This window comes from Parasteatoda tepidariorum, chromosome 1, assembly GCF_043381705.1.
Source record: "Parasteatoda tepidariorum isolate YZ-2023 chromosome 1, CAS_Ptep_4.0, whole genome shotgun sequence".
NCBI lineage: Eukaryota > Metazoa > Arthropoda > Arachnida > Araneae > Theridiidae > Parasteatoda > Parasteatoda tepidariorum.
In genome coordinates this window covers 62,866,040-62,893,279 of record NC_092204.1, presented here as the reverse complement: position 1 = coordinate 62,893,279, position 27,240 = coordinate 62,866,040, and the positions used below count along the sequence as shown (strand labels likewise).

The following is a 27,240-nucleotide window of genomic DNA, read 5'->3' as shown; positions in this document are numbered from 1 at the left end:
TTTTTTTTTTTTTCACAGAAAAGTTCAAGCTATTCTTTTAGAGCTAAAAAATATTAAATGCTTCAAATTAAAACAATTACCCAATACATATTTTGAAACTTTATTTTAGTCTCTAGGAAGTTCTAAAATTAAGATTTTCCTTATTTATAACTATTTATACCCCTAAAACTTTTTATTTAGATTAAGGTTTTGCATAAAAGTTAAGTAGTTCATAAGAATTTCTTAGTTAAAATTTTATGAAGGAAAAGTCTCTTTGTGGTAACTACTGAGAATCACTGAAAATGTTAATTTATAGTGCTTGGTTAGTTCCTTTATGTAACAAGTTACCATACGTTTCCTTAACCTATGCACGAAGGTAAATACTTATTTAAAGAGTATTCAAGTAAGTGAAGAAGTTCCATATTTATACAAACTAGTTTTTTATATGTATTTCTCTTTTGAAAAAAGAAAAAGTAGAAGTACAGGGTTTTATTTCTCGTTTTACCTTCGAACTTTCATTTGTGATATAATACTTTTTCTAAAATTTCATTCAAAAAATTCATAATATTCCATACGAATGCATTTTATTAATATTTTAATAAAGTTAATTTTCAATATGTTGCGAGAATGCCTGATATATTTTCTAAGAATTAATTTGGAACAGAATTTCAATTTTGAACTCAATTTTCATATTTAAGATGCTTTTGTGTTTACTACTTCCATTTTTTTCCCCATAAAATACTTACTACTTTAAGAACTTTATCAGGTAATGATACATTAAAAAAGAAAACAGTCAAATGATATTATTCGTTTGCCTCACAGTAACGTCGAAAGTTTTATTTCTACAGAAAAAACCAATAATGCTACAAGAAAAGTAAGAAATATGATTAAAAAACATTAAAAAATATTCAAAAAATATTCAACCAACACATTACGAAATGAAGTTATACGTATAACGTGATAATAAAAAAATGGAAATGACATTGAGCTACACGAAAAGTATAAAAACAAAATTGTCTATTTTATGCATTTGAATGCTATTGCTTGTAAAAAGAGATTAGATAATTTCTTCATAATGTGTACTATTTTGAAACATATTAATTCTGATATTTTAAAATTTTATATATTTGCTGTTAAGATCATTGCAGTCTCGCTCATTTTATAGCAGTTAATCCGTTAATTGTGCTGCTTCTTGCTTTCATGAATTTCAAAACCTTTATCTTTTAAATACACCGAAGAGCCATTACATTATGACCCTCCATCTATAACAATGGGCTCGCCCAGGTTTTCATGGTTTCTCGCCCAGGAACAATGTTTTTATGGGGCACATTAGGACCCATAATCCTCATAGAGCAATCCCTGACGTCTGTAAACTACTTGAATATAGTTTCAGACCAGGTTCACCCATTCATGGCAACAATTTTTCCTGCGGGGGATGGTGTTTACCAACAGGATAATGCACAATGTCATAAGGGTTAAATCGTCATGGATTGGTTCGAGGAACATTCCAGTGGCTTTCAAGTCATGTCTTGGCCCCCAAATTCACCTGACCTTAATCCAATAGAGCATTTGTGGTCCTACTTGGAAAACCGAATTCGTGCTGCCACGCTACCCCCTCGCAATGTGAGGGAATTGCAGGACTAGTTGGTGAGCGCTTGGTACCAGATACCTCAGACTACCTATCAGCACCTTGTGGAATCAATGCCACTGCGGGTGCTAGCAGTTTTGAGGGCTAAAAGTGGTCCTACATGTTATTAGCAGGGTGGTCATAATGTAATGGCTCTTCGGTGCATTTTTAATAATTTACAATAATTCATAATTATTTATGAGGATAATAGTTACTCATTTAAGACGTTAATCCTTTTATTTGTTTAAAAGTTGCAACCTATCTGTGTTTGAATATTTCGTTCTAAGTTCTAATCGTATTTACAATACGATTAAGTAAAATTATAATTCGAAAATTCGATTTCTTGTTTTTCCTTTTTGGTTGAAAACGTTATGCTACTGAAATTCAATTGCTGTTAGGGAAATGTAAAAAAAAAAAATTAATTCAGTAAGTGCATAAATAGTTTTCTTAAAGAAAGTGGTTACTTTCACTCTCATATAACGAATAACTAAGCACTATACATTTTCGGCTTTTCTCCAAGTTTTTTAAAACAGTGAGATTTTCTTTATATTTTCTAGACTAACTTTCAATTATTTGAGATGCTTGATTTAAAATTGGCTAATATTTTTGTTTTCTTTATTATTGAAAAGGGCAAAACAGAAACTAACCAATTAAAACTTATAAACGAAGAGAAACAAACTAATGAATTTTAAATTTATTATCTAATTAATGAAAATGAATTTTTCTTTATTTCGAAAACCTTACAAATAATAAACTATAAGTGCCGAAATATTCATGAAATAGTTTGTTTTGTTAATTTTGTAATTAGTGTTTAGATATTTTTTTTATAATTACGTATTATTTTTCATTAAAAAAACATAACGTAACCCTAAAAGAAGGAAATTTTTCTTTTTTTCTTGCTAAAACACCATCAGCTTTGCTCGAAATATTTTTTATATATATAAAACTCAGAGCATTATAATAATAAAATCTATCTTAAAAATAATTCTTTCCAATAACATTAAAAACATTTATCCTTAACTAAATGCTTTCATTTGTTTAAATTATACTGAACTTGAAAATAAATTATATAAATAATACTTGCGTTGGTGTTTAAATTACACTGAATCCAAGGTGACTAAATTGTCAGACATTATTACTGAAGTAAAAAAAAAAAATACTTAAAGTCATTAAAATCAGAGCAACTTATTATCCAGGTAAATCATAGCCTAACAGGATTAAAAGCATCAAATCTACTTATTGATGCTTTTAATCCTGTAGGCAGATAAAACTAAGAGGCAGATAGTAGATAAAACTAACCTGTAGGCAGATAAAACTAACCTGTAGGCAGATAGAACTAAGAGGGGTTCCCAATAATAAATAGTTTGTATCCCATTTTTGCAGCAGTAGATTTTATTAATAATTATTCCGATTTTGAAACTTATTTATTTTATCTTTAACACTTACAACCCTTAAAATACGTGCATTTATTTTATTTTTGATAAGGATTTTAAAAAAAAACCTGCTTACATTTCTACAGAAATATTTAAATTGTAAAAAAAATCTTTGAAATTTATGGAAAAAACTACAAGCTGGTGTGCCAGTATCAAACCGCCTTTTTCACAGAAAAATGCTATTATTTAAAAACGGACACCGTATTTTTAAGCAGATAAATTCTGTTATCAAGCAAACTTCGCTATTTTTACAAAAAAATCTTTCTTATTATTTTAAAATAAAATTCTGTTATTTAATAAAAGAAATTCTATCAATAACTATGATAGCATTTTGGTCGATGAGAGACGTGAAAATACAGAGAATGTTTTTTAAAAAACGGGAATTTTTTACATTTCGCTGATAACAGTAAAAAAAAATCTGTAATTTTCTGTATTAAATCTGTAAAACTCTGTATTCTGTGTAAAATCTGTATTATTAAAAAAATCTGTTATTTTCTGTTAAAAAAATATTCTTCCTTTGTAAAATGTGCAGTTATTTTATTACAGTGAGGAAAAAAACTTAGTTTTGAAACTAAAACACTTCTTTTAATAGTAATATTTAAAACTTACTTCTAAATGAAGATCATTATTTTCGCAGCAAACTGTGGATTGAGAGAGACATATTATGAATGTATGCCATCCTGTACAAATGTATGCAATCCTCCTGATGCCTGTGCAGCTGTCTGTCGTCCAGGATGTTTCTGTCGTAAAGATTTAGTTCTCAGGGAGGATGGACATTGTGTGAAGAGAGAATTTTGCGGACAAAGTGGACAATCTACCTGCGATATAAATGAACAATATTATGACTGTATTCCAGACTGCGGAAATACATGCAACTCTTATGGAAGAACAGATATTTTGTGTCCAGAAATTTGCAAACCTGGATGTTTTTGTAAGCCTGGCCTAGTTTTAAACGACGAAAATAAGTGCGTTAAACCTGAGTTCTGCCCAAGACCGGGTAAGCTTTGCAACGTTTTTTGTTTTGATTTATTTTATTTCTTTTGCGAAAGAATTGCTTTTCTTGCACATTAATAATTACTTGAATTATTGATATGGATTGAATATCTTTCATATATTGAAAAGAATAAAGCTTCATAAATACATGTTCGTTATTTAAAGTTAAAAAGAAATAGTTTGGTTAAGTTTCAAAATGTTTATGTTTAGTTTCGTCAAAACCTTTATGTTAAAGTTTTTTTTTCAAAACGTAATGTTTAAAAGATTCAGATATTTTATAGGTTGCCCAAAAGTCACATATAAATTAAATCTCTATTTATAAATGAATTTAACAAAGTTGAAAAGAGAGTAAAGACTCCAAAGAAATATAGAATATATTATCTTGCAAAAATCATATCTTACATGAGGCTAGTAATCTGATGACACAATTTGCAATGATATTTTTTCACAGAAAATATCCCCACTTATTTTAATAAGACGTCGAATTAAATTCAAACCTGTTTGGTATGCAATTGCTTTAAATATTGGACTTAGTTCATAAAATATCAGAAAGAAAAGTTACATTTAATGAATATGCTGCACAATAGCTATGTAATAATGAATAACTACCATCCATGGTAAAATATGTAAGCTCTTTATCAAATTTCTGTTCTTTAATAACCGGGGCGGGACCTGTAAATTGTTTCATTCTTGCCGAGGAGATATGCTCTATGTCTGAAATATTCCTTCTCCTTGCACGCAGACACTGAGAAGATAAATTTCAGACACGGCATGTTGTATTGTCAGGCAAACACGGTATGAGATTTCTGTTGAAGGTAAAGGCTTTATTTATTTATTTAGTTTTTCTTTATAAACGGCGGTGGACTGCCAACCCGATTTTGAATTTATAGCAAAGACAAGGGAACTCCTGGATCAAGTATTGGAACAAACTTGCCTTCGATGGAACTAACCCACATTTGCGCTATATGGAAAGGAAAAGTACGAAAACCTCCCATGGTTTGTTCGAGAATAAGAGGAGAACAACTAGGAGGCAACGGTTCTACCACTGAGGATATTATAAGTCAACACTGTGGTCAGTGCGAATCGGGAGTAGAATTCGTATCAACCATCCACTGCTTAGATTCGAAGGTGAGTCATCTCGTTGGAAGTGAACGTTCTATCACCTGAGCCACCACGTTTAGAGGGTTAAGGCTGGCTCTTTTCGTAAGATAGCTGAGGTGGTGGATATTAGTTAAAACCAACTTGCAAGCGAAAACTAATTTTTAGTTCAATGAGATCGTCAAACCGAAACAAGGTCTTCACAAAAATACATAAATAGGTCAATCTGTGATCAACAATTCTGGAATCAGAAGCTTATCTCGTATTTGCCACACAGTACACCTCATGCATATAATATCCTTGATCGGATTTGGAATCGAACACATGACAACTAATTTTCTCAATCAGAAATGTGAGTTATATTTCAACTAATAACGCTAAAAAGGCACATCATTTTCTTCGATGTGATTGTGATTGCTACATATTTTTCAGAATGCGTCACAAACCATGTTTAAAAGAGAATCCTTATTTTCATATTTTATAACCCACATTACTTTACAAAGTTTTTTCTCATTTTAGCGATGATTCTAAAAAATGTATCATAAAGTTTTTCTCCATGCATTAGTTTTAAAATGTTCATTTCCTTGGTGTTTAATCAAAGATAGTTTGTATCAAGAATTTAATTGATAATGCAGTAGTTTTCTTTTTCTTCATTAATTTAAAAAAAACTTGCATTTAGCAAACATTTTAGAAATTATGTTTATAAAACAACTTTTATTCTAATGGGGTTCCGCTTAATTATAAATTTTAATAATGACTCAGAATTTTTTAAAAGTTTTTTTTAAATTTACACAAATAAAATAAATGGTTTTCTGTTAGAAATCTCTTGCAATTTTCTTGCTGATTTCATGACATTTACAATTAGTATGTAAACTATTATGAAAGATTGCAACTTGGACGTCAATGGGTTAATGTTTCATTTCAATTAGATATCATTATCATCAGACTAAATTATTTAAACATCATCATTAGACTAGATTATTTAAAAGTAACAGACAATATTTCTTTCTAGTTAGAGAATGCAAGAACCCAGATCAACAATACTACGATTGTATTCCTGATTGTACCAACACATGTGACAACTTCGGTAAAACTGTGGCGTGCCCGAAAATTTGCAAACCTGGTTGCTTTTGCAAGCCTGGTCTTGTCTTGAATAACGAAAATGTTTGTGTGAAACCAAAGGAATGCCCTAACTCTGGTATTATAACTATAGTTCCTTTTTGCCCTTCTAATGTAAAAAATTATTTTAAAATTATTAAAAACCGGACAAAAATTGATAAATGTTTACAAAAATAACGCAACTTACATCAAGCATCTCAGCTACGGCATCAAGTATCCAAGCAAAATAAAGCAATTAACCATCCCTGTATTTCTGGAAACATTTCAAATTTTTAAAATTTTGATAATTTCGCCAATGATCCATTAAATGACCCATTTTCTCCTAATGTTTGAAAATTTATTTTAATTTAATTGATACATATTATCAGGGGTTCTTACAATATCTCCCCTTCCACCATACCCACTTTCATATCTTCCATATTTTGTTCTTATTTCTCTACTCTTATCGTATAATCCCTTTTCATCTTAATTGAAAATTATGTGTTATTTCGTCTACACTCTGAGTTTTTCTCTTTAATTATGTGCTTCGATACCGAAGAAATTAAAAAATATCCGTATTAACTTACAGTAAAAAGTACACGCACTCAGAATAATTTTTACCTCAGAATCCATTTTACCGTGGAATTCTATGGAGAAAAAATTTATGAACTATAATTCTTACAGTAATGTTTACTTTAAAATCACTAAATCACCGTAATTAAATAAATATTACTGTTAAATTGACGGTATAAAATTTTACAGTAAAATCGGATATTATGGATGATACACTCAGTGTGCCAGTAACTTTTACCGTAATTTGATCCAGAATTATTTATTGTGTGCTTCGTTATTCTACTAAAATGATCATCCGTTTATTTGCGCTTTATTTTTTCTTATCTTTTCATGGTGTATTAGTTTTATTAACTTAACTAGCCATATCCGGCGAGTGTTGCAACGCCTTCAATCTGAATTGTATTTGAAAGAAGCTTCGTGCATCGAAATTAAAATAATTTGCATAATTTTAATGTGGCTTTTTGTTCATATGTTAGGCAAAAAAACTTGACAATTTCACGTTTCCTTGTTATTATGCTTATTCAAGTGCTTTTAAAACTCAATATTAATTTGTCTTTTCGTTCTTTCCCGTTGCTCGGAAGTTTCTAATTTCTCACATTACTCCTAACTGATTATATGGAAGTAATAACTTCATTATGAATTTCAAAATTATTAGGAAATTATAGACGATGCTGGGTAATATTCGCATACTCATAATGTTACAAAGTCCTTTGTTATGTGGCGTATGACTCAAAATAATTGAATCAACCTCTTTTTTTACCTCTCCTTCGTTAATACTAGCATACTTCTTAAGGATGTTTTATTTAAGCAGGTAGGCTAAAAAACTAACATTTCACTGTTTTAATGGCTTAAATTAGTAGCAAATTTTCCATTCTAAATTATATATACAATCTTGCTGAAAAAATTATTGGCTTTAAGACTTACAACATTTTAAAATATTTAAAAAGTTAGAAAAAACTTTTAAGTAATTGCCGATTTTGTGAAGAATTTTTCGACTGGAATGAAGATTATTAAAATGAATAAATAATTCTCAATTTTCCCACATTTTTATGATTCATACGATGCAGTGTTTAAGTAATTTTTCAAATATTAAAAAATTACATAACAGATGCCATAATCGTAATATACATTTACCATATACTTTTTTTTATTTCGACATTTAACGAAATTTACATGAACATTATGGTAGGTGCTAGATAGAGATGGGAAAATTTTCTATCTAGCGTTCATGAACAGTTGCTAAGAATTCACAACAGTTGTTGGTTGGTTGGTTCTAATGCCACCTGCCACACGGGCAAGCCTGCTTAGTGAAAACGAGCAAATTTAATGCAGACTGTGCGCTACTTGTTTTTCAGTGGAGTCATCTATGGCCTAGAATTCGACTTCTGCCACACCATACGTCACACCCGTTTATAGGGCGGACCCATTCATACATCCATTCATTCGTCCACAGATCGTAATTTTGACCTGAATCAGAGAACGATCAATCTCCAATCCAGAACCCCCAGAGGTATTGATTTGTTATGGGAACATGGAGGACTTTAGCGACTCGACAGATTTAACGTGCATCAGTCACTTTACTACACGGGGAGTCTTCGGCCGGCAGGGTTCGAACTCTCGGACATGGGCCCAGCGCCCTACCGACCAGGCTATCCCGGCCTACAACAGTTGTGAAAATAGAATATTATAGGCTAAAAACAATTATTTAACTAGACCGAAGAGCCTTTAGAAGATGGCTATGGGATACATGTTATGAAAATTTTGCATAGTATAAATCCAAGATATTGTAAATTACTTTATAATTTAAAATAGCATTTAAGTAAAATGCAATCAATATTTTTTATTGGGCATATTAAAAATTATTAATGTATGTTGTATATTTATCAGGTTTTTGTAAAGATAAAACCATGCAATATTATGAGTGCACTCCCAGCTGCAAAAATAACTGTAAAAGCTGGTTTAATCCTGGAATTCGTTGTGGTTGTGGTCCACCAGGATGTTTCTGCAAACAAGGACTTGTAAAAAGAGAAGATGGACGGTGTGTACGTCCAGAACACTGCAAAAAAAGTAATTAAAAGAAATTATTTACTAATTTAATGACATTTTTAAATAAGATTTTTAAGATTGGAAGCTGAATGCAATGGAGGTGAAAAATAAAAACTAAATTTAACAATGTTCCTTCAAATACTTCAAACAAAATTGTTTGATTCGGTTTCCAAAAAAAATAATAATAGAAATAATAACTTTTTACTGCTGTTTTGTTATTCCTCTAAAAATCTCTGGACTTAACAAAAAATTTGAGAATTAGGTAACATTAACAGTTACATAAACATTTTTTGTCATTAGTAACTAAGCTACAGTGGTATTTTATACAATTACTAAATTCTAATCTTTAACGATAATGTCGGCAAAAAATCAAAATGATTTGCAAGTGACACTTAAGGTAAACTTAGTAGAAACTGCTGCTAAGCGTAATGTTTTAAATTCATTATTTTAAGTCCATCATTACGATGAACATAAAAGTTTTTTCAGTATTTGCTGAAATTTTCAATTTGAAACTAAAGACTACATTTTCGATAAATTTGCTTTCAAAAGGTTAATTTTGAATGAAAAATTAGTAAGATATAGTATGAATGTTTTTAATAAAATATCACTTTTTATTATTTCTAGAAATTGTGAATATGCTTATAATGTTTATTGAAAATTAATTTAGTATTAATGAAACTTTCAGTTACAATTAGGTTAGAAATTTTAAAACGTTGTGCATTGTAATATTGAATTAGCATTGTTTCCTTTCGCAGATTTGTCGTATTTTAATAAACAAGAAGTCTATAGTTTTTCTTCTTTTTTTCAGCTGGTCATCATGGTTCTGATACCTCAGGTTCTGAAACATCTTCTTCATCTCAAACCAGTATGTAGACTATTTAGGTGTTTCTTTTAATTAAAAAATGCAATTACTTATATAGAAAAAATTTATGTATATGTATTTTCACTTTAGGTATAAAAATTTTTTTATCAGTCAGCAGTTCTTATATTTTAAATAACATTTTAATTAAATTTTAAAAATTACTTTTAACGAAACCTTAGTGAAATTGATTAAAAGTTCAGCATTCTGCAGTATTTTAAATGCACTTTTTTAAACTACCTCAAATTATAAAACAAAATTAAATTTTCCTGCTGTATAAAGGTGTTTAATATCCATTAAACTGCATTCCATTTATTTAGTTTGAAAGCATTAATTAATAAAATACTTAATGTGATAATGATTATTAGTAGACGAAAATATGTAAAAAAGAGAAAAATTAAGCCGTTAACTATAATCTTATTATTAAAATAAGCATATGATAAGTAGTATTGTATAACAAAAATTAAAACAAAATTTATTTTTCGCAAAATAAATAGTTATTTTTGAATACGAAATGCACACAACTTTATAAGTTTCTACAGAGTTTGGGTAGATTCTCGAACTAAGCATACGCTAATACAATAATATTAAGCATGAATAAACAAAAAGAAAATTTCAGATTCATCTGAAACTGAAACAAATTAATAATTGTCACGAAAATTATGAGAAGTGTTTTTTATATAACATAGGGAGTCACATAGAATAAAGTACCATTACTTTAGCGCCATTGCTTTGTTACACAAAGTGCAATAACTTTGTCTAACAAAACTCAATTATTTTTTATTCGCTAATTTTAATGTAAAATAATCGTACTTTTATCAAAATTATTTTAATGTTTATATTGTAATAGAATAACAACAAAATTTCCTCGATGTCAATTTGTATTTATTATAAGAGTTATCTGAAACTTAGGATTAGAATTTTATGGCAAAACTTTGTATAAATATTTTTTCCTCAAAAATTAAATATTCATTTTTAAAAAAATTTATTGTTTAGTTACGAACTATTAAACAGACGCCAAAATTTAAACTTCTTGCAGTAAATTGCTTTAAATTTTTTTTTAGCTGAAAATTATGATGAAAGCTCTAGTGACAGAACTACATCTAGATCATCTTCTTCTCAAACTAGTGAGTTTTTATTTTTAATGCAAATTTAATAATATAAATATTCAAACATTTTATGTTTTGAAATTATGAAAATATTTCATATATTGTTCTCAAATGTTCAAACTTTTGAATACAAAGTATTTTAGATTTATGCGTATTATTTTAGAAACTTTTTAATGTAAATCACAATACAAATAATTTAATCGTATTACTGCATTGTAGCATTTTTATCCAAACTTATTAATGTGAGTTAATTTATCCATATAGCTGAAACTTGTAATCATATTCTAGAGGTGGGACTTCATCAAGATCATCTACTTTTAATTAAATGCACGATGAAATCTTGCAATCAAAATTTCGACCTCTTTATGACTTTACTTAAGTTTTAACTGTAGCTCCATGCCTTATGACAATGCACGTTTAAATCGTTTCTTGACCAATACCAGTAGATTCTAAAGCCATTTTATAGCCAAATCTAAATTACCATCATAAATGAGAATTCCGAGCCATTTAAGACAAATTAGAACACTTAAATAATATAGAAATCCGTATGTAATTACAATATTATTTTCAATTTTCAATAATTTTTTTACTGCTGCAAGCAGATTCTAATGTGACAATAATACCAAACAAATTGTTACCATTTTAAAATTATCTAAAACATTAACATCAGTTAAACTACCAACAACCCGAATTTCGTTGCACCAACCAGACTTCACCAAATGAAGTCACTTAGTTCCTTGCAGCTGGGAAAGAAATATAGCCGAAAGGGCTAATTTGTCAAACTTATGACCGGCAGAATTAGGGGTTCGGGTTCCAGCTTTGACACCCTAATGTTTCCTCCATTCCCTTCAATACATGAAGAGTTCCCAGTGTCCTGCACTTTTGAATTTGTTCAAATCAACTATTAGAACACGATACTCTTATATTTACTCAAAGATAGCAGCATAATGTCCGGTTAATTCTTTTTTTTCCTCAGGTTTTGAAACCATGCTAGTTGTAAATGGTTAAAAAATACAATGTAGTTTTGTATTCATCGTTTTTTAACCAGGCTAGTTGTAAATTGTTTCAAAAATATAAGGGTAAAAAATATTCTTTACTGTAAATTTTACGTTTAATTGAATAAACGGACTACTGCCGGTTATTTTACCATAATTTTAGAACGAAAATTCCAGCAGTGTACTACTGTTTTTGTTAGATTAAAATCGGGGAATTAATTACTTTCGTGATAATTTCTATCACTATCAAAAGTCTGCCACGTCTTTTAATAATGATCCACCCCACGTTTTTCATTTTCTGTCGGATAAAAAAAAAATTCTCCTTTTTGTTCCAAATTTTTTAAAACGAAGTTATTGAAATTTTTATTTTATTTATTCTTTGAAGTCAAGTCATTCGAACTAATCGGCAACAAAAATTTAAACTTTCTCTGTTACTTTTAATCTGTTTTATCTACGTTAAAACAAAATAAAAAAATACAAAAATCAAAATTTTTTTTCTCTTATCTTTTTGAAGGTTTGAATTTATTCTTTAAAACATTTTTGAATGTTTTAAAGAATAAATTCAAACCGTGCCTTAAATTAGCTCGTATAAGTAATAATCATACCGAGTGTCTCTAAAAAATTCATTTAATGAAAAACCTATCAAGGAAAATGAACAGTGATAAAAATGTATAGTATGCGGCCTTCAGCTAAAAAAAAAAAATTTAAAAAAAATTTAAAAAAAAACAGATTTTATTCACATTGAAATAAAGCCTTGTCTAGAGCCCGGCTTTAACTTTTTCAACCAAAAGAGCTTATTACCAAATTATAAAACAGTGTTTTTTTCTGCTTGTTAGTTCATTTCTACTCAAATGCTCGTAAATTTTATACTTTATTTGTTTATTTTTAAAAATGGCAGTTATTTTGAAAACATAATTTTACATTTTTTAAACGTTCATACTACCATCTGCTAACAAATCTCGTAATTAATATTGAAACTTGTTGAGAATAAATAACTTAAACCTCTAAGCAGAACGCAGCAAATTACCCATTATTTCCGTCTCCTCCCATTTTTCTTCAATTGGTTTCTCAAATCATCAGTCATTTTTGGTGCATCCGCTATCTTAGTTAGGAAATTCTTAGCAATTTGTCCGCTTATTGTACGACATTTAATGTAAACACACAAAATATTATGAAAATAATGTGACTTAGGGGTAAAAGACTTTAATAATCTCTTGAACTTTTCATTTCTTAGCATAGTAATATTTTTTAAATCTTCATTTTTTTTTGTAAAATTATTTACGTACATATAATTTTGTTACAGCCGGATACAGTGATCAGAATTTTGTTGGTAGCAGATCATCGCAGTCCTCGTCTACTCAAAGTGGTATATAACTTATTTATATTTATGTTTTTCAGAAGAAAAAAAATTCAGAAAAAAAAATAGGAATTTGAATATGTGCTAAAATAATTTTTCTACAGTTCGCAACATTTAAAATACATCAACTGCAAATTTTAGAGTTATTACATCATCTTGTGACCATATTAGAAGAAAAATTGGGTTAAGAAGTAGTACAGCAAGTAATAAAGCAAGTAATATGGAGCAGTACAGCAAGTAATATGAAGCAGATTTAAAATCATTATTGAAATTCATTCAATGGAGAAGTTTCACAGCATAGCAAACATCGATTGAAAATAGTTAAAATAAAAATCGAAAATAGTTTTAAAAAAAGGCGCGGACAACAGCTACATGGTAAAAAAAAATTTTTTTAATATATAGTTAAAAACTAATTAAGGTGTTAGGATTGATGGAGGGGTTAAAAAATTAGAATATTTAAATACAGTTGTGCTTAGAATTCGGCTTGGTTACGATTAAAGTTTAAAAGTTGTACAAGATAGATTTGAAAGGTGACCAAGCTGGTCGCCAAAGGCGGCAGGTAGATCTATATTTGTATGAAACTTCTTCCTTATAATTTAATATTTTTCTTATTCCCAAGTGATTTGAATTCTTAATTAGGGTAAAGAAACAGAAAAGTACAATTTCAAGTATTTGTTTAATCAAAAATAAGTTTGTCCCTACATTAAACAAATTAAGCGTCTAAGTATTTAAGTTTAACCCAATTATTTTAATCAGCTGCTGGTAAAATCTGTCTTCACTTTTTAAATAATTCCTTCAGATCTTCTCCCTCCATCGCTTTTGTGATATCCACAGCAGTTATGGTTGGCGGTGTGCTCTTAATTCCTTCTCTATTTCTGGCACACCCTATAGCTCGTTCAATCACTTCAGCAGCAACATAGTCAAGAACAGCCGCAACACTGATAGCTGCCTCTTTCGTAAAGTCCCGGTCTTTTATATGTTCTTTCATGTAGTCTTCGACTCCTTTAGAAGATATGAAAACTCCACTGCCTGTAGAATCCTTTTTTCCTGATTTAGGCATCTGATGAAAAAAAATATATATATATTATTAAATATTTAATATACTGATGTTGGTATAGATAAAATGTAAAGAGATTTAGCGTATTTGAAAATAAAATTAGCACCTTTTGCTTTTTGATTGAAAGGGTTTGAAGATGAGGACGTAATAATTTATTTTTGATAACATAAAACTAGTGTTGGAGCAATACAAATTTAATTTTCCCTTACCTTGTCACAGTTTTTTAAAGCTGTGCTCAAAAATTCATCTATGTATATTCGTATCATTAATATCGTTAGGGTATCTATTTTTAGCAATTAAGAATATTCTCCAATTTTTTAAAGAGTTGTTTTGTCTTTCAGTTAACAAAATAAAAAATAAAATCTGATTGCGATTTTAGTTTCTTAACCTAACAAGTTAACACCCTTCATCTCAACAAAGTCGTCGCTACTTAACGTATTAGCCTTCAAGCCCCTTCTTTAGCGACAATTAAATAGTGATAACAAAGAGTGCAGTAAAACAATCTATATTCGTGTCATGATTGCTTACGTAACAAAATCACAATACAGTTAACTTTTAGTAAGAGTTGGAATCATTTTTATTTTGATAAAAAAAATATTGGGTTTTTCAGAAATCATCAAATTGTTTAATGTTTAAGAACTCGTTATGAATTGTTTAATCGGAATTTTTACAGAGATTTCTGCAGAATTCTTCGAAATTTCTACGGAATTATTTTACGAATTATTTTTCTGTTGAAGTTTAAGCACTTTTCTGTAAGATGGGAGCAAGTAAATTAAAAAAAAATATTTCTTATCTTTTTTATTTATTTGTATTTTTAACGTAAAACTAAATGTACTTTCTGCCCCCCACCCAGCAAAAAAAATAAATAAATAAAGGGAAAAAAATTGAACTTAATTGAGCCTGACGAACCAAAAAGTAGAGAAACTTACATTTAATCCTTAAAAAAAAAAAGATATTACTCTAGGACTCAAAGCGGTGTGCTGTGTGGAGCATGGCGTGATTTGAAAATTGTTATAAATATCAAAATAATACGAAGGTATTTTTCTGTCAATTGGGAACCACGCAAAAATCTGTATTAAATCTTACGTTAAAACATCTGACAAGTTTGAATAAACCGGTATGTGGCACACTAAAAAAAATATTAAAAAAATTACAGAGAAATAGGCAAACTTGAGTGTTAAATTTGTAAGCAAATCTGGATAAGCCATTACGATTCTTTAATATTTTGCAAGTACAACAACTGGGCAACTGTACTTTGACAATTGCAGTTAGTGTTATTAAGATCTGATGCAGGAATGTCCTTAATAAAAATAAAAGTACGTCAGAAACGAATAATCTGCTGATACGGTAATAAAAAAATCTATAAAATATACTACTATACATTATAGGGGAATATTTAATCTTGTGAATCCGATCTATGTCGTCAATATCTAGGATTGCAGATCAAAGGTGCCAACACTTTGACAAAAAAAAACTATGAGGGCAAAAAAAATCAGTTAAAATTGATGAGCACTCCTAATTCCGCCTAGTTAAAATCAGATAATTAAATTCATGCAAGGTAACAGATCTCACAACCACCATAAAGAAGAGAAAGATATCATTACAATTGCAGACAAGGTAACATCCTAACGTTACCAGAGATGCTGAATGCTCCAGATTCAGCAAAATATTTTAAAAAATAGTAGAGAGCCAAACAAAAATTTGCAAATTTTCGGTTAATCTTGCTAACTGTTTAAAATGCCGAACACGGCGTAACTGTAACAAACTGGCATATCACATAAGAATTTGAATTATTTAGAAAGTAGTAGTAAGTAAAAAAATTAAAAAAGCGGATTTACTGAACCAAGAATCATACACTGAAAGATTACCACTCAAAAATACTTATTAGCTATCCAGACTAAGTTGGTATCTCTGCTTTGCAAGCTTAGTTCAATTTTGAAAAATGCCGCCAAACCCGAAATGTGTTTTCGCTAAACTATTGCCAACGATTGTCGAAAAGAATAGGTGTTGACAAAAATATTGAAAATCGTAACCTGAAAATGGTAAATACACAAACGTGCCATGAAAATTAAAAAAGAAAAGCATTAACCCACCTAATCTCGCCAAATCTACAACTACAGAATGCCAACTTTATCGCCCTCCTAAGCATCGTCTATATTGCTGATTCCACGAGTAACGTATTATTATAGGACCGAGCCTACTAGTTATAAGGAATAAAAATACGTTCATAAATATCGCAAAAAATAGGGTACTTATTTTATGTATAGAACCTTATATAAAGATATGTATAGAACCGCTGTGAAGCATAGCAATCCGCTGTGATCACGAATCAGTACTTCTCCTTTACAGCACTAGTACAATATAAATATTTTAGTACATTCAACTTCTCTAGTGTACTAAACATTATATTTGTAAATAGATGTACGTGTAAAAAATTACTAGTTTTCAGAAATTGAAAAATTATTTATGCTATCCTTTGCTTGTTCCAGTAACGGAACACATTTTTAGTTCAACGGTTTAATGGGTTCCGACAGTTGTGTACCCATTTTATACATGCTTCAAAAATAAGATTTATTAATTTCTTAGAATCAGAAGTTAGTAATTTTCTAAATTAGCAAAATAATACTTTTTTTATTATAGCACTTACCCTTGTAATATATGTTTGGAATTAAAAATAATTACAAAATTTCAAATCTATTAATTTTATTTAAAACTTTTTCCAGAAGAACACTCTTTAAAATAAAATTTACTGTGGATTGTTATTGGCTGAATGTATATAGGTAAGCATGTAGCTTACATTTAGAAAAAATTAAACTAGAAACTAATATCTTTTTTCCACAAAAAACATACTTAAACTTCTTTCTCATAAAAATCACGAACAAAATTCTAAAAATATCAAATATAGAGCTACGTGGAATATTGTAATTGGGTATACTATAGCCTACGTCACAGATCGTGTTATGGTTATGGTTATGGTTATTCCTACTAAATTTAACTAGTAAACAGCATTTTCTGCGAACCTGATTTCTAGCAACAAGTAAAAGCATCAAACGAAGTGTCTTGTTATAAGTCGCTACTCGCCAGGTTGGAATTGTATTAGTCTAGTTCCTTTGGAAATAATTTATATTGTTGTTTTACCGAAGTTTATGAATTTAGTAAGCATATTTAAAACTCAGTTTATTAATTAAACTAAAAGGTAAATGTTATTCCTAGTAAGTGGAAGTAGTTGTGCTTTTTTCATATTATACCCAATTGAATGTCTAAAATGACTTTTCATAAAGAAATATTTGATAGTTTATAAGAACGAAGATGAATGTTTTAAACTATAGTTAAATTAATATTTTCAATTTATGATAATTAATAAGCATATTGAGGGTTTTTAGTACAAATATTTTTGTCGTTGTTGTTGTTGTTAATTTACGTCGCACTAGAGCTGCACAATGGGCTATTGGCGACGATATTTTTGTTATATATGCTACTTTTAATTCATTTCTTTGTCCTTAACCCTTCACTCCACACTTTTTAAAATTGAATAATAATAATTTTTTTGTGTGCTGGATTGTTAAGGAACAAAAAAAAATCACTTACAATTTTTTGATGGGAGAAGGGAAATTTTTTTTCACTTTGCATATCGATAAAACTACTTGCACATTGTTATAAATTCACTGATACACAACGTAAATGTCATGATAAATACAAAAGTATCAATAAAAGCCCTAAAATATAAGAAATGAAGTGACTGAGGCTTGACACAGGGTAGATTCAGAACATCAATTATCCCTCTAACCGATATGGCAGTAGTGACTTTAAATATGGTAATTAATGTGTGCAGACGATATTTTAAGTTACGAAATCAAACACGAAAACATACTTTCTCTGAATAAACATTCCTTTTGTACGACGGATTCAGATTTCTGACCCCCAAAATGTAGATGGTAGTCGCAATCTGGGAAAAATGGTCCAAATAGTTTGAACAGGAGAGCACTCCAAAATTTGGACCCCTTAATGTTAATTTTACTTTCTACGCACTTCGTTACGTCTCGAGAACTTTGCAAGTGAATTGAAAAAAAATTGTACTCATTTATAAAATTTGTTTATCCAAGCATAATTCCATGGAAAAATTTATCATTTTTTATTAATATATTTAATAATGGTCGAAAAAATTCTTAATTATAAGGTATATTTTTTTTTCTTCATGTCAAAGAAAATAATTTTAAATTTCAACTGATTTTGCTCAAATTTCGTATTTTGCTATGTAAAGATTTATATTTTAAAATTATGCAAAAAATTTTGAATTATAAGGTATAATTTTTTTCTTCATATCAAAGAAAATTATTTTAAATAGTAAAACACAGAATTTGAGCGAAATAGGTAAAATAGTTCCTGGGCAATTGATTTTTAAATATCTGACTTTTTTGAAATTCAATTTCTCGGTAACTTTTCAACTGATTTTGCTCAAATTTCATATTTTACCATGTAAAAATATATTCTTTAAAATTATGCAAAAAATTGTATACATTACAATTGAAATTTTTTTTGAACATCATTAAATAAAACAATAAATAAAAAATATTTACTAACATTTATTTTTTGCTTGAATTATCTTTAGATAATCGAATTTTATAATTGTGTGCAAATTTTTTTAACTTCGCTTACAAAGTTCTCGAGATATGGTGTTATACACAAAAAGTTAAAGTAACAAAAATTAATTAAGAGGTCAAAAGTTTAGTCCGCTCTACTGATCAGACTATTAAGACTATAATTTCCAGATTGCGGCTTCCCCTTACATTTTGGGGGTCAGAAAACTGAATCGATCTAGAAAAAAAAGGTATGTTTATGCAGAGAAAGTACGTTTTTATATCTGATTTCGAAACTTCGTCTGCACTTAAATAATTAGCATATTTGAAATCACCCATTTGAACCATTAATATTGAGTATTAGAACGTGAAGATCAGATCATTAGATCAAAAGTTATTCAGGTTAGTTTGCTTTTATTTTGAGGACTGTACATAAAAACCAAGTCCTCAGTTGTTTGGATGGTACTTTCAGACGTAAAATAGCCATAAGTCAAGATTTACTTTGCACACATGAAATCAATACGTTTATAACGTCATTATAACTCTTATAGCATCTAAACCATTAATTTTATCGACTTGGTTTTGATCTCATTCGATTTGGAGTAAGAAAACATATAAACAATTTCTGACTTGATAACAATGCCTGGCGCGTAAATAAGTAGGTATAAGCAAAAAACTGTACATTTCACTCACAAAAACTTTTGTAACTTATAAATTAATAAATCTATTGATTTTGTCTTAGTATCATTTAATTTAGTGCAAAAATTACTCAGAGAACAATACCTCAACCTCACTTACCTAATAATTAAATAGCAATGTCTTACTTAAATAGTCTAATTTAAGTCTTACTTAAATAGCAATGCTAGATACACAAATAGGTCTAAATATTAGACGGTACATTTTGTATCTAAAACCTAAATAACTTCTAAATTGCAATCGTACAGACTTGACATTTTCCTTCTCTTTCAATTAGTAAAAAAATGCATCAGAATGCTAATAAAATTAATCTGAAGACTTTCGCAAAAAAATTCTGAAGAGAATTTGAGGATATTTGAGCCACTTTTTAAGCCTACTTTTTCTTCATATTTTCTACAAATTTTATTTTTTATAAAAATCTTTATGAATCTTTTACAAAAAATCTTCAAAATCAGAAATTTAGGGAATGAATTCTCTATGTTTTCTGTAAAACTATTAAAAGATTCTTTAAAGACTGCCATTGATTCAGAGACATTGGAAATACTAGATATTTTATATTAAAAAGCTCTGTGGTAGTGTGGGCTACCCGCATGCGTGACTGAGAGTATGAAAGTTCATTATTTCAATAGTCCAGGGTCATCAACTGAGAAGTGCAGGACACTGGAAACTCTTCATGTGTTGTATGAAAAGGGGAAATATCAATACATTACCTAGCATTTAAATTAAATTATTTTCACAAAATTAAGCAATATCATATATTTTGCCTTCTAGCTTATAAGGATATTATTATACGTTTTGACTGGGTCAAGCTGTATCAGAAGCTACAGAATATCGCAAAGACATGAAGTTATTAACCATGATGTTATAAATAGTATTACATCATAGAACAGTAAACCGTAGATACATTAAATATTGCCAGTTATTACAACACTCTGAATAAACAAAGCAAAAATAGATTTAACTGCATAAAGCTTAAAAATATCGCATATAACCTGCAATGAAATTATTTTTAGGAAATTAAAATTTCCAGACATGAGATTAATGAATATCGGAGCCATCAGGAAATGAAAGGAGCATGATAATTTTTTCATTATAAATAAAACAACAGTGTTGAACTGTATACAATAAAAAACCATTCGCTCTTGAGCAGAAAATTAATCCAATGGTGCAAATTACGATACGATCCAAAAAGCTAATGCAATTACTTTTCTTGAGTTTGTCATCTTCGAAAATTCAATCATTTTCAGAACTTAATTAATGTAATAGATTAACATTTTTACAAAATTAATTAAGTCTGATATTGCGTGATTTAATTTCAAGTGAAAATTTATTTTCAGGAAGTCAAAGTTCTCAGACTTCAGGTCAATCAATATTCGAATCATCTGGATATCAAACAGGTTTGATATATTAGTTGTAATATTAAAATGAAAGAAATCAATATTATCTAAGTTAACATTTCAATTAATAGCAATAGGTTTTTAAAATATGTCTCCTTCAAATATTTTAATAATTTCTTTTATATTATCCATATTTTATAAGTTTATTCTACCAGCAGATATAAAAAAAGCTTTATTTTGCATTAATTATTTGTTAACTTATTTTTCCTGATCAGTTTATTTTTCATCATTAACCTATTTTTCATTATTAACTTATTTTTCAGGGAGCCAAAGTTCCCAAACATCAGGTCAATCAATAACTCAGTTAACTGGATATGAAAGAGGTATGATATTACACCTATAATGAAGGAAATAATGTTATTTAAATCTAAACAAAATGAAATTTCTCTGGTGTTTTCAGGAAGTCAAGGCTCTCAGACATCAAGTCAATCAATATCTGAGTCATCAGGATATGGAAGAGGTTAGTTATTAAACTTATTATTAAAGAAATATTAAATAAATGTTAAATAAATAGAAAACGAAATTTTAAAAAATCTGTATTTCGAGGAAGTCCAAGTTCTCAAACTTCAGGTCAATAAATATCTGAGTCATCAGCAGGGCCTGAGCAAATACTGATTAATGGGCAAACAAGTCCTTAAGCATTTTACACTGGCAAAAAAAATTTTATAAACTCTATTTTGATTTTAAAAAATTTCACAATTATACAAGTGTGTTAACAGTGGGCTCGTACTCTACTCATTATGAGCTTTAACTGCACATTGAGTTTACCTGCACCAGTAGCAAAAGTTGATTTTTATTGATATGCGTCACTAATTTGATTGATCCTTTTGAGTAAAAATTTGACAACTGTAATGAAAGTTTAATGAATCAGCGAGGCACAATCTTACATACAGTGTGATTCTTTTAAATATTAATGTGCGAGGAGCCCATCAATTTTCGTAGGCCCTGGGCAAGTGCCACGATAATCAGACTCTGATCATCAGTATATAAAAGGGGTATAATATTGTACTTATTATACAAGAAATAACAAAGAAGGATAAAACAAAACAAAAACTATTTGGTTTTCGGAAGAAAATCTATCTATTGGTATAAACTATACAATCCGGAAGGATAGATGTACTGTAGAATCGGGAAAACAATTGCATCATATTTTCACAGTTTGTGCACTTTTTAGATAAACAAAGAAGTATTTATTCGCTTATATTCGGAATAGTAAAATTATTTTAATTTTTTTTAATTTATTTTCTTTTAAATTTATTTATTTATTTTGGAAATTTACTGATTTTTGGTTTAAATTTTTTGCTTGTATTTGAAAAAGATACTTTAATGTAATAAGACTCACTTTGCGACTGTTTAATTTGCGATTAAGTTCAATTACGGGCTTAATTGCAGGAATTCAATTATTTAATGGAAAACAAAGAAAATAGTATATTTAGAATATCAAAGCTCTGAGATATCAGATCAAGAAATTTCTGAGTCATCAGGAAATCAAAGAGATATACTATTTTAATTATTAATAAATTTTACATAAAAAATTACTTATTATTACATAAAAAAATTACATTATTTTAATCACCCATTTTAATTAATAAGAAATATTGTCGCTTTCAAATTACTTATTTAATTCTTTTACGTTCATAAAGGAGCAAGAAATTTATTCTTTTTTTTCACAAATCTATTTTTGTAGACTTACAAAAAAAATTTAATGCTATATTAACTTTTTTAAAATGAATTGAAATTTTTTACTTAAAATTAAAATTCAATTATTTTATAGGAAGCCAGAGTTCTCAAACATTAGGTCAATCAATATCTGAGTTATCTGGATACCAAACAGGTATAATATTAAAATTTTTACTATTGATAATACTGATTGATAATATTGATATACTATTGATTATACTATAATTATACTATTGATTCTTTAGACTTGATTTAAATCTCATTCAATTTAGCATAAAACATTACATAGGATGCAATACATTTGAGCCATTTTGTCTTATAACTGTGTTCGTCGCAGAAACAGGTATAAATACCAAACTGTACTTTTAATCGTAAAATCTTCAATAACTTTTCACTTCTTAGTCCTACGACTTTGCCTTTCTTTCGTCAGATTATTCCTTAAAAATACGCGTAAAACAATTTTTTTCACTTACTTAGAAAGGAAAGTTGGACGCGTCACTGGACACAAATATAAACCTGTACTTTTTATGAATAGAACCTCAAAAACTTCTAAACTATAAGTACTTGAGTCTCATTCAATTTAGTATAAAAATGCATCAAAAATATCAGAAAATAGATCACAAACAGTCTTTTTCTCCGTTTATTCAAGTTCCGTTCTTAACTGTTTAAATAAGTGGATGCCATATTTGAAATCAATCCATCAAACAATATAAAAATCAGTCATTACAACGCAAACACTTTTAAATAACTAAAATTTTTCAGGTATTCCATATTTTTAAAAGAAATTCGAATCTAAGTTATATTAAGCAGTTATATCATTCATTCTAATTTTCTTTTCTTCTCAGGCAATAAAATTTTATCTGATATTATGTAATTTAATTCATGAAGAAATTAATTTCCAGGAAGTCAAATGTCGCAGACATCAGGTCAATCAATATCTATATCATCAGTATATCAACAAAGTATAATGTTACAATTGTTAAGCTTAAATAACAAAGCAAAGCATAATAAAAATAACCATTCCTATGAAGTTTGTATCCTTCAAAATACTTAACAAATGCTTAGCATATGACATTAGATAGCATAAAACTAGCTCCTTATTTTAAAATTCCATGTTATTACTTGGTTAACAAAATAAAAATTAATTCTTTTTTTAATTATTGTTTTGTTGATCTTGTTTTTACAGGTAGTCAAAATTCGCAGACATCAGGTCAATCAATGTCTGAATCATCACAATATCAACAAGGTATGATGTTACAATTGTTAAGCATAAATAAAAATATTGTTAAGCATAATAAAAATAACCATTTCTATAAAATTTGCATCTTTCAAAATGTTCAATAAATACTTAGCATATTATATTAGATAGCATAAAACGAGCTCCTTATTTTAATATTCAATGTTTTTACTTGGTTAACAAAATAAAAATTTATCCTAAATTGCTTTTTTTATTGAAATATCTAATAAAATAAATTTTCAAGAATTTGTTTTGTTTTTTTTTAAAAATCAAGAATGAGTTTCAACGTGCAAATTTACTATGCCCCTCAAAGGGAATTGTTTATTGCTTACAAGACTATAATATATTTAAATTATATTTGTTACCAAAAACCCTGTGTGTGTTTTCCCAACGATAAATAATTAAAAAATATACTTGAAGTTTGAAGAATATTTTTTTCTTAAAGTAATAATTTATAAGTTTTTTTTTCTTCATATTTTCTTTATTTGATAAAGTTTGTTTCTTTCAAAATGCTTAGCATATTATATTAGATAGCATAAAACTAGATCATCATTTCAAAATTTAATGCTATTACTTGGTTAACAAATTAAAAATTAATCTTACAAAATAATAATTATTCCTATACTAGAAATATCTAATAAAATTAATTTTAAGTTCTTGCTTTAAATGAAACTAACTACTCATTTTAAAAATCAATGCTAATACTTGGTTAGCAAAATGAAAATTAATCATTAATTGCTTTTTTTGAATAGAAATATCTAATAAAATAAATTTTAAGCAATTGCTTTTTATCATCACAAATGAGTTTCAACATTCAAATTTACCATGCGCCTCAAAAGGAATTGTGTATTGTTTACAAAAAAATATAATATATTTTAATTAATTGCGTTTGTTACCAGAAACCAAATGTTAGTCTTCCCAACAATGAATAATTAAAATAAATACCTGAAGATTTTATTTCAAAATGCTTAAGAAATACTTATCGTAATAAGTTAGATAGCATGAGACTAGCTCCTTATTTTAAAATATAATGTTATTACTTGGTTAACAAAATAAGAATTAATCCTTTTTTTAATTATTGTTTTGTTGATCTGATTTTTGCAGGTAGTCAAATTTCGCAGACATTAGGTCAATCGATATCTGAATCGTCAGGATCTCAACAAGGTATAATGTTACAATTGTTAATCATAAATAAAAATAATGCTAAACTTAATAAAAATAACTATTCCTATAAACTTTTATACTAAAATAAATGAATCAATTAAAAAGAGCGTTATGAAAAGTTCATTCTTTTAATTTATGTTTATCTTAATTTGTGTGTCTCAAAAACCCGTGAATATTATATTATAAATAAAAAGTTTGGTTAAAAATATTTATTGTGCCTCTTGCTGCTTGAACGAGAGAAATATGAAGGTATGTGATACTGTTACTATTATTAGAATACCTTCCAATTTGATACGGGATGAAAAGAGATATTTTTTAAATATTAATTTGGCATATATTTATCGATAGAATACTGGTAAAAATATAAGCGCATACTTTGTCAGAGAAAAGGAAGGTGACGCTCAAATTAGTTGTCCCAAGAAAATTTTATCTTCATACTTCTTTCTTTAGAACGATGTATTTTAGACTGTAAGTTCTGTCAAATGCAATTTTTAGTCACATCACATTTTTATTTGAATGCACAATTCAAAGTTTTATAGAGCCACAAAATAAGATAAAACAGAGTTTGAGAAAATGAACATTTTGTTAAAGCATATATCTACATTGATTTAGTATATTTTTTATTAATTATAAGTTTTTGATTGGTTTTATGCTTTTGCTTTTAATTCTTCTTTTTAATTTCAAAAGAAAATTCTGTGGATTTTTTTAAATTTAATATTTCTATTCGTTAGCATTTTTATTTCTATATCTCTATTTGCTATTATAATCCAATTTCTTAAGGTTATTTCAAAAGCTATACAAATAAAACATACTGCTGGTACTATTAGCCAATTATGATGGTTTAATAATGATGAACTTGATTGAATAACTTTTTTTTCTGTATAGCATAAATGTGGCGAGAAAATCCAAAACATGTTCCTTTCTATTTTGAAAAAAATTTAAAAAAATAGAAAAAGTTGGAAAAAATATTTTTTTAAAAATTTTAAGGAAATTACTTATCTTATTGTTGACTACGAAAGCAGCTTCTTGATGGGTTACATCTAAACCACCAGTTGGGATGTAGACCACATAAACTACATTTAAATTCCCTTTTACTGATAAACAAAGTCAAAATGTATATGCTTCAAATTCAAACAATAGAGCATATTTTTCCTATAAAAAATTATAAAATATGTTTTATGCTTTACATTTTATGAAAATACTTTGATAATAAAATAATTTTGATATGTTTGTGAATACACTTATTGAAATTTTAAAAATAGTTCGTTAAAAAGCGGATTGTTTGTGAATCTTTTAGGCAGTAGTTATCAGAGTGGACAATCAAATACTGGATCTTCTTCCTCGTCATTTGTTTCTCAAGAAGGTAATTTTTGCCCTTAAATATTAATATATTATGATGAAATACCATGTATACAATTTACATTCGTGTCAAAACCAAACTATTGTACGCTTTTTACAGGAATTACCAGCCAACTTTCTCAGACAGTAGCTGACTCCTCTTCTTCTTCATCATCGTCGTCAACAGCTGTTGGTAAGAGTACCTGCATCTAAAACATTGTTAGTGAGCTATGTAGCTTCAACATTATCCAAAAAGAAAAAGAAAGCGGAATCGATTACCACATTTAACTATAAAACGAAAAAAAACGGGTCAAATAACGGCATAAAATACCGTCACTTTAATTCATCATCCGTAAAATCTATTTTACCGTAATTTTTACAGTAATATTTATTTAATGAGAATTATTCAGTGATATTACGGTAAGTATAACTTTAAAATTTATGGTATGTCAAATTTTTTGTTCCGAAACATGTTCTGATAACAACGGATTTTTCTGTGAAAAATACCGGTACCTTGAGTGTCGTTATTTTTTACTGGACTTTTTTACAGTGCATCCGGAATATCCAGTATTGATAAAGCTTCTCTTGAGCCTCTTACTCTACGTCAAAACCATGTTAAATGTTTAGATAGCGGTTTTGTTCCATTATTTCACCGATTAAATTTTCATAAATTATTCATAGGCTAATCCAGCTCTTTAAATATAAAATATATAACTTTGTTTTTAGTTTGCAAAATTTCCCATTAAAAATAACTTCGTGGCATAAAAACTAACTTTATTTTAAAAATTTGACTGTTTACTGGTATAATATATATAGAACATAAATAACTCCATAAGGGCACGAAGAATAGTTATCATCGCTTTTCAAAGCTAATTATTTCACGAATTATTTCATCATTTTTGCCTATGATGGATACTTTAAATGGTT

The 27,240-nt window shown here is 28.3% G+C and overlaps 1 protein-coding gene across 34 annotated transcripts in view; it reads left to right on the top strand.

Moving 5' to 3' along the window:
• LOC107455746 (zonadhesin) overlaps positions 1–27,240 on the top strand; it is a 346,128-nt gene that overhangs the window by 55,393 nt on the left and 263,495 nt on the right. For 29 of the 34 annotated variants that reach the window (XM_071181146.1, XM_071181200.1, XM_071181239.1 and 26 more), the window contains 14 exons: positions 3,677–4,036; positions 6,143–6,328; positions 8,689–8,868; positions 9,656–9,712; positions 10,771–10,833; positions 13,114–13,176; positions 20,835–20,894; positions 21,158–21,217; positions 21,295–21,354; positions 22,669–22,728; positions 23,761–23,820; positions 24,916–24,975; positions 26,273–26,338; positions 26,435–26,506. In XM_071181146.1, the coding sequence (XP_071037247.1) occupies positions 3,677–4,036; positions 6,143–6,328; positions 8,689–8,868; positions 9,656–9,712; positions 10,771–10,833; positions 13,114–13,176; positions 20,835–20,894; positions 21,158–21,217; positions 21,295–21,354; positions 22,669–22,728; positions 23,761–23,820; positions 24,916–24,975; positions 26,273–26,338; positions 26,435–26,506 (1,407 nt within the window). The remainder of the gene's footprint in view (positions 1–3,676; positions 4,037–6,142; positions 6,329–8,688; positions 8,869–9,655; positions 9,713–10,770; positions 10,834–13,113; positions 13,177–20,834; positions 20,895–21,157; positions 21,218–21,294; positions 21,355–22,668; positions 22,729–23,760; positions 23,821–24,915; positions 24,976–26,272; positions 26,339–26,434; positions 26,507–27,240) is intronic. The other 5 variants (XM_071181211.1, XM_071181164.1, XM_071181218.1 and 2 more) reach the window with 3 other exon arrangements.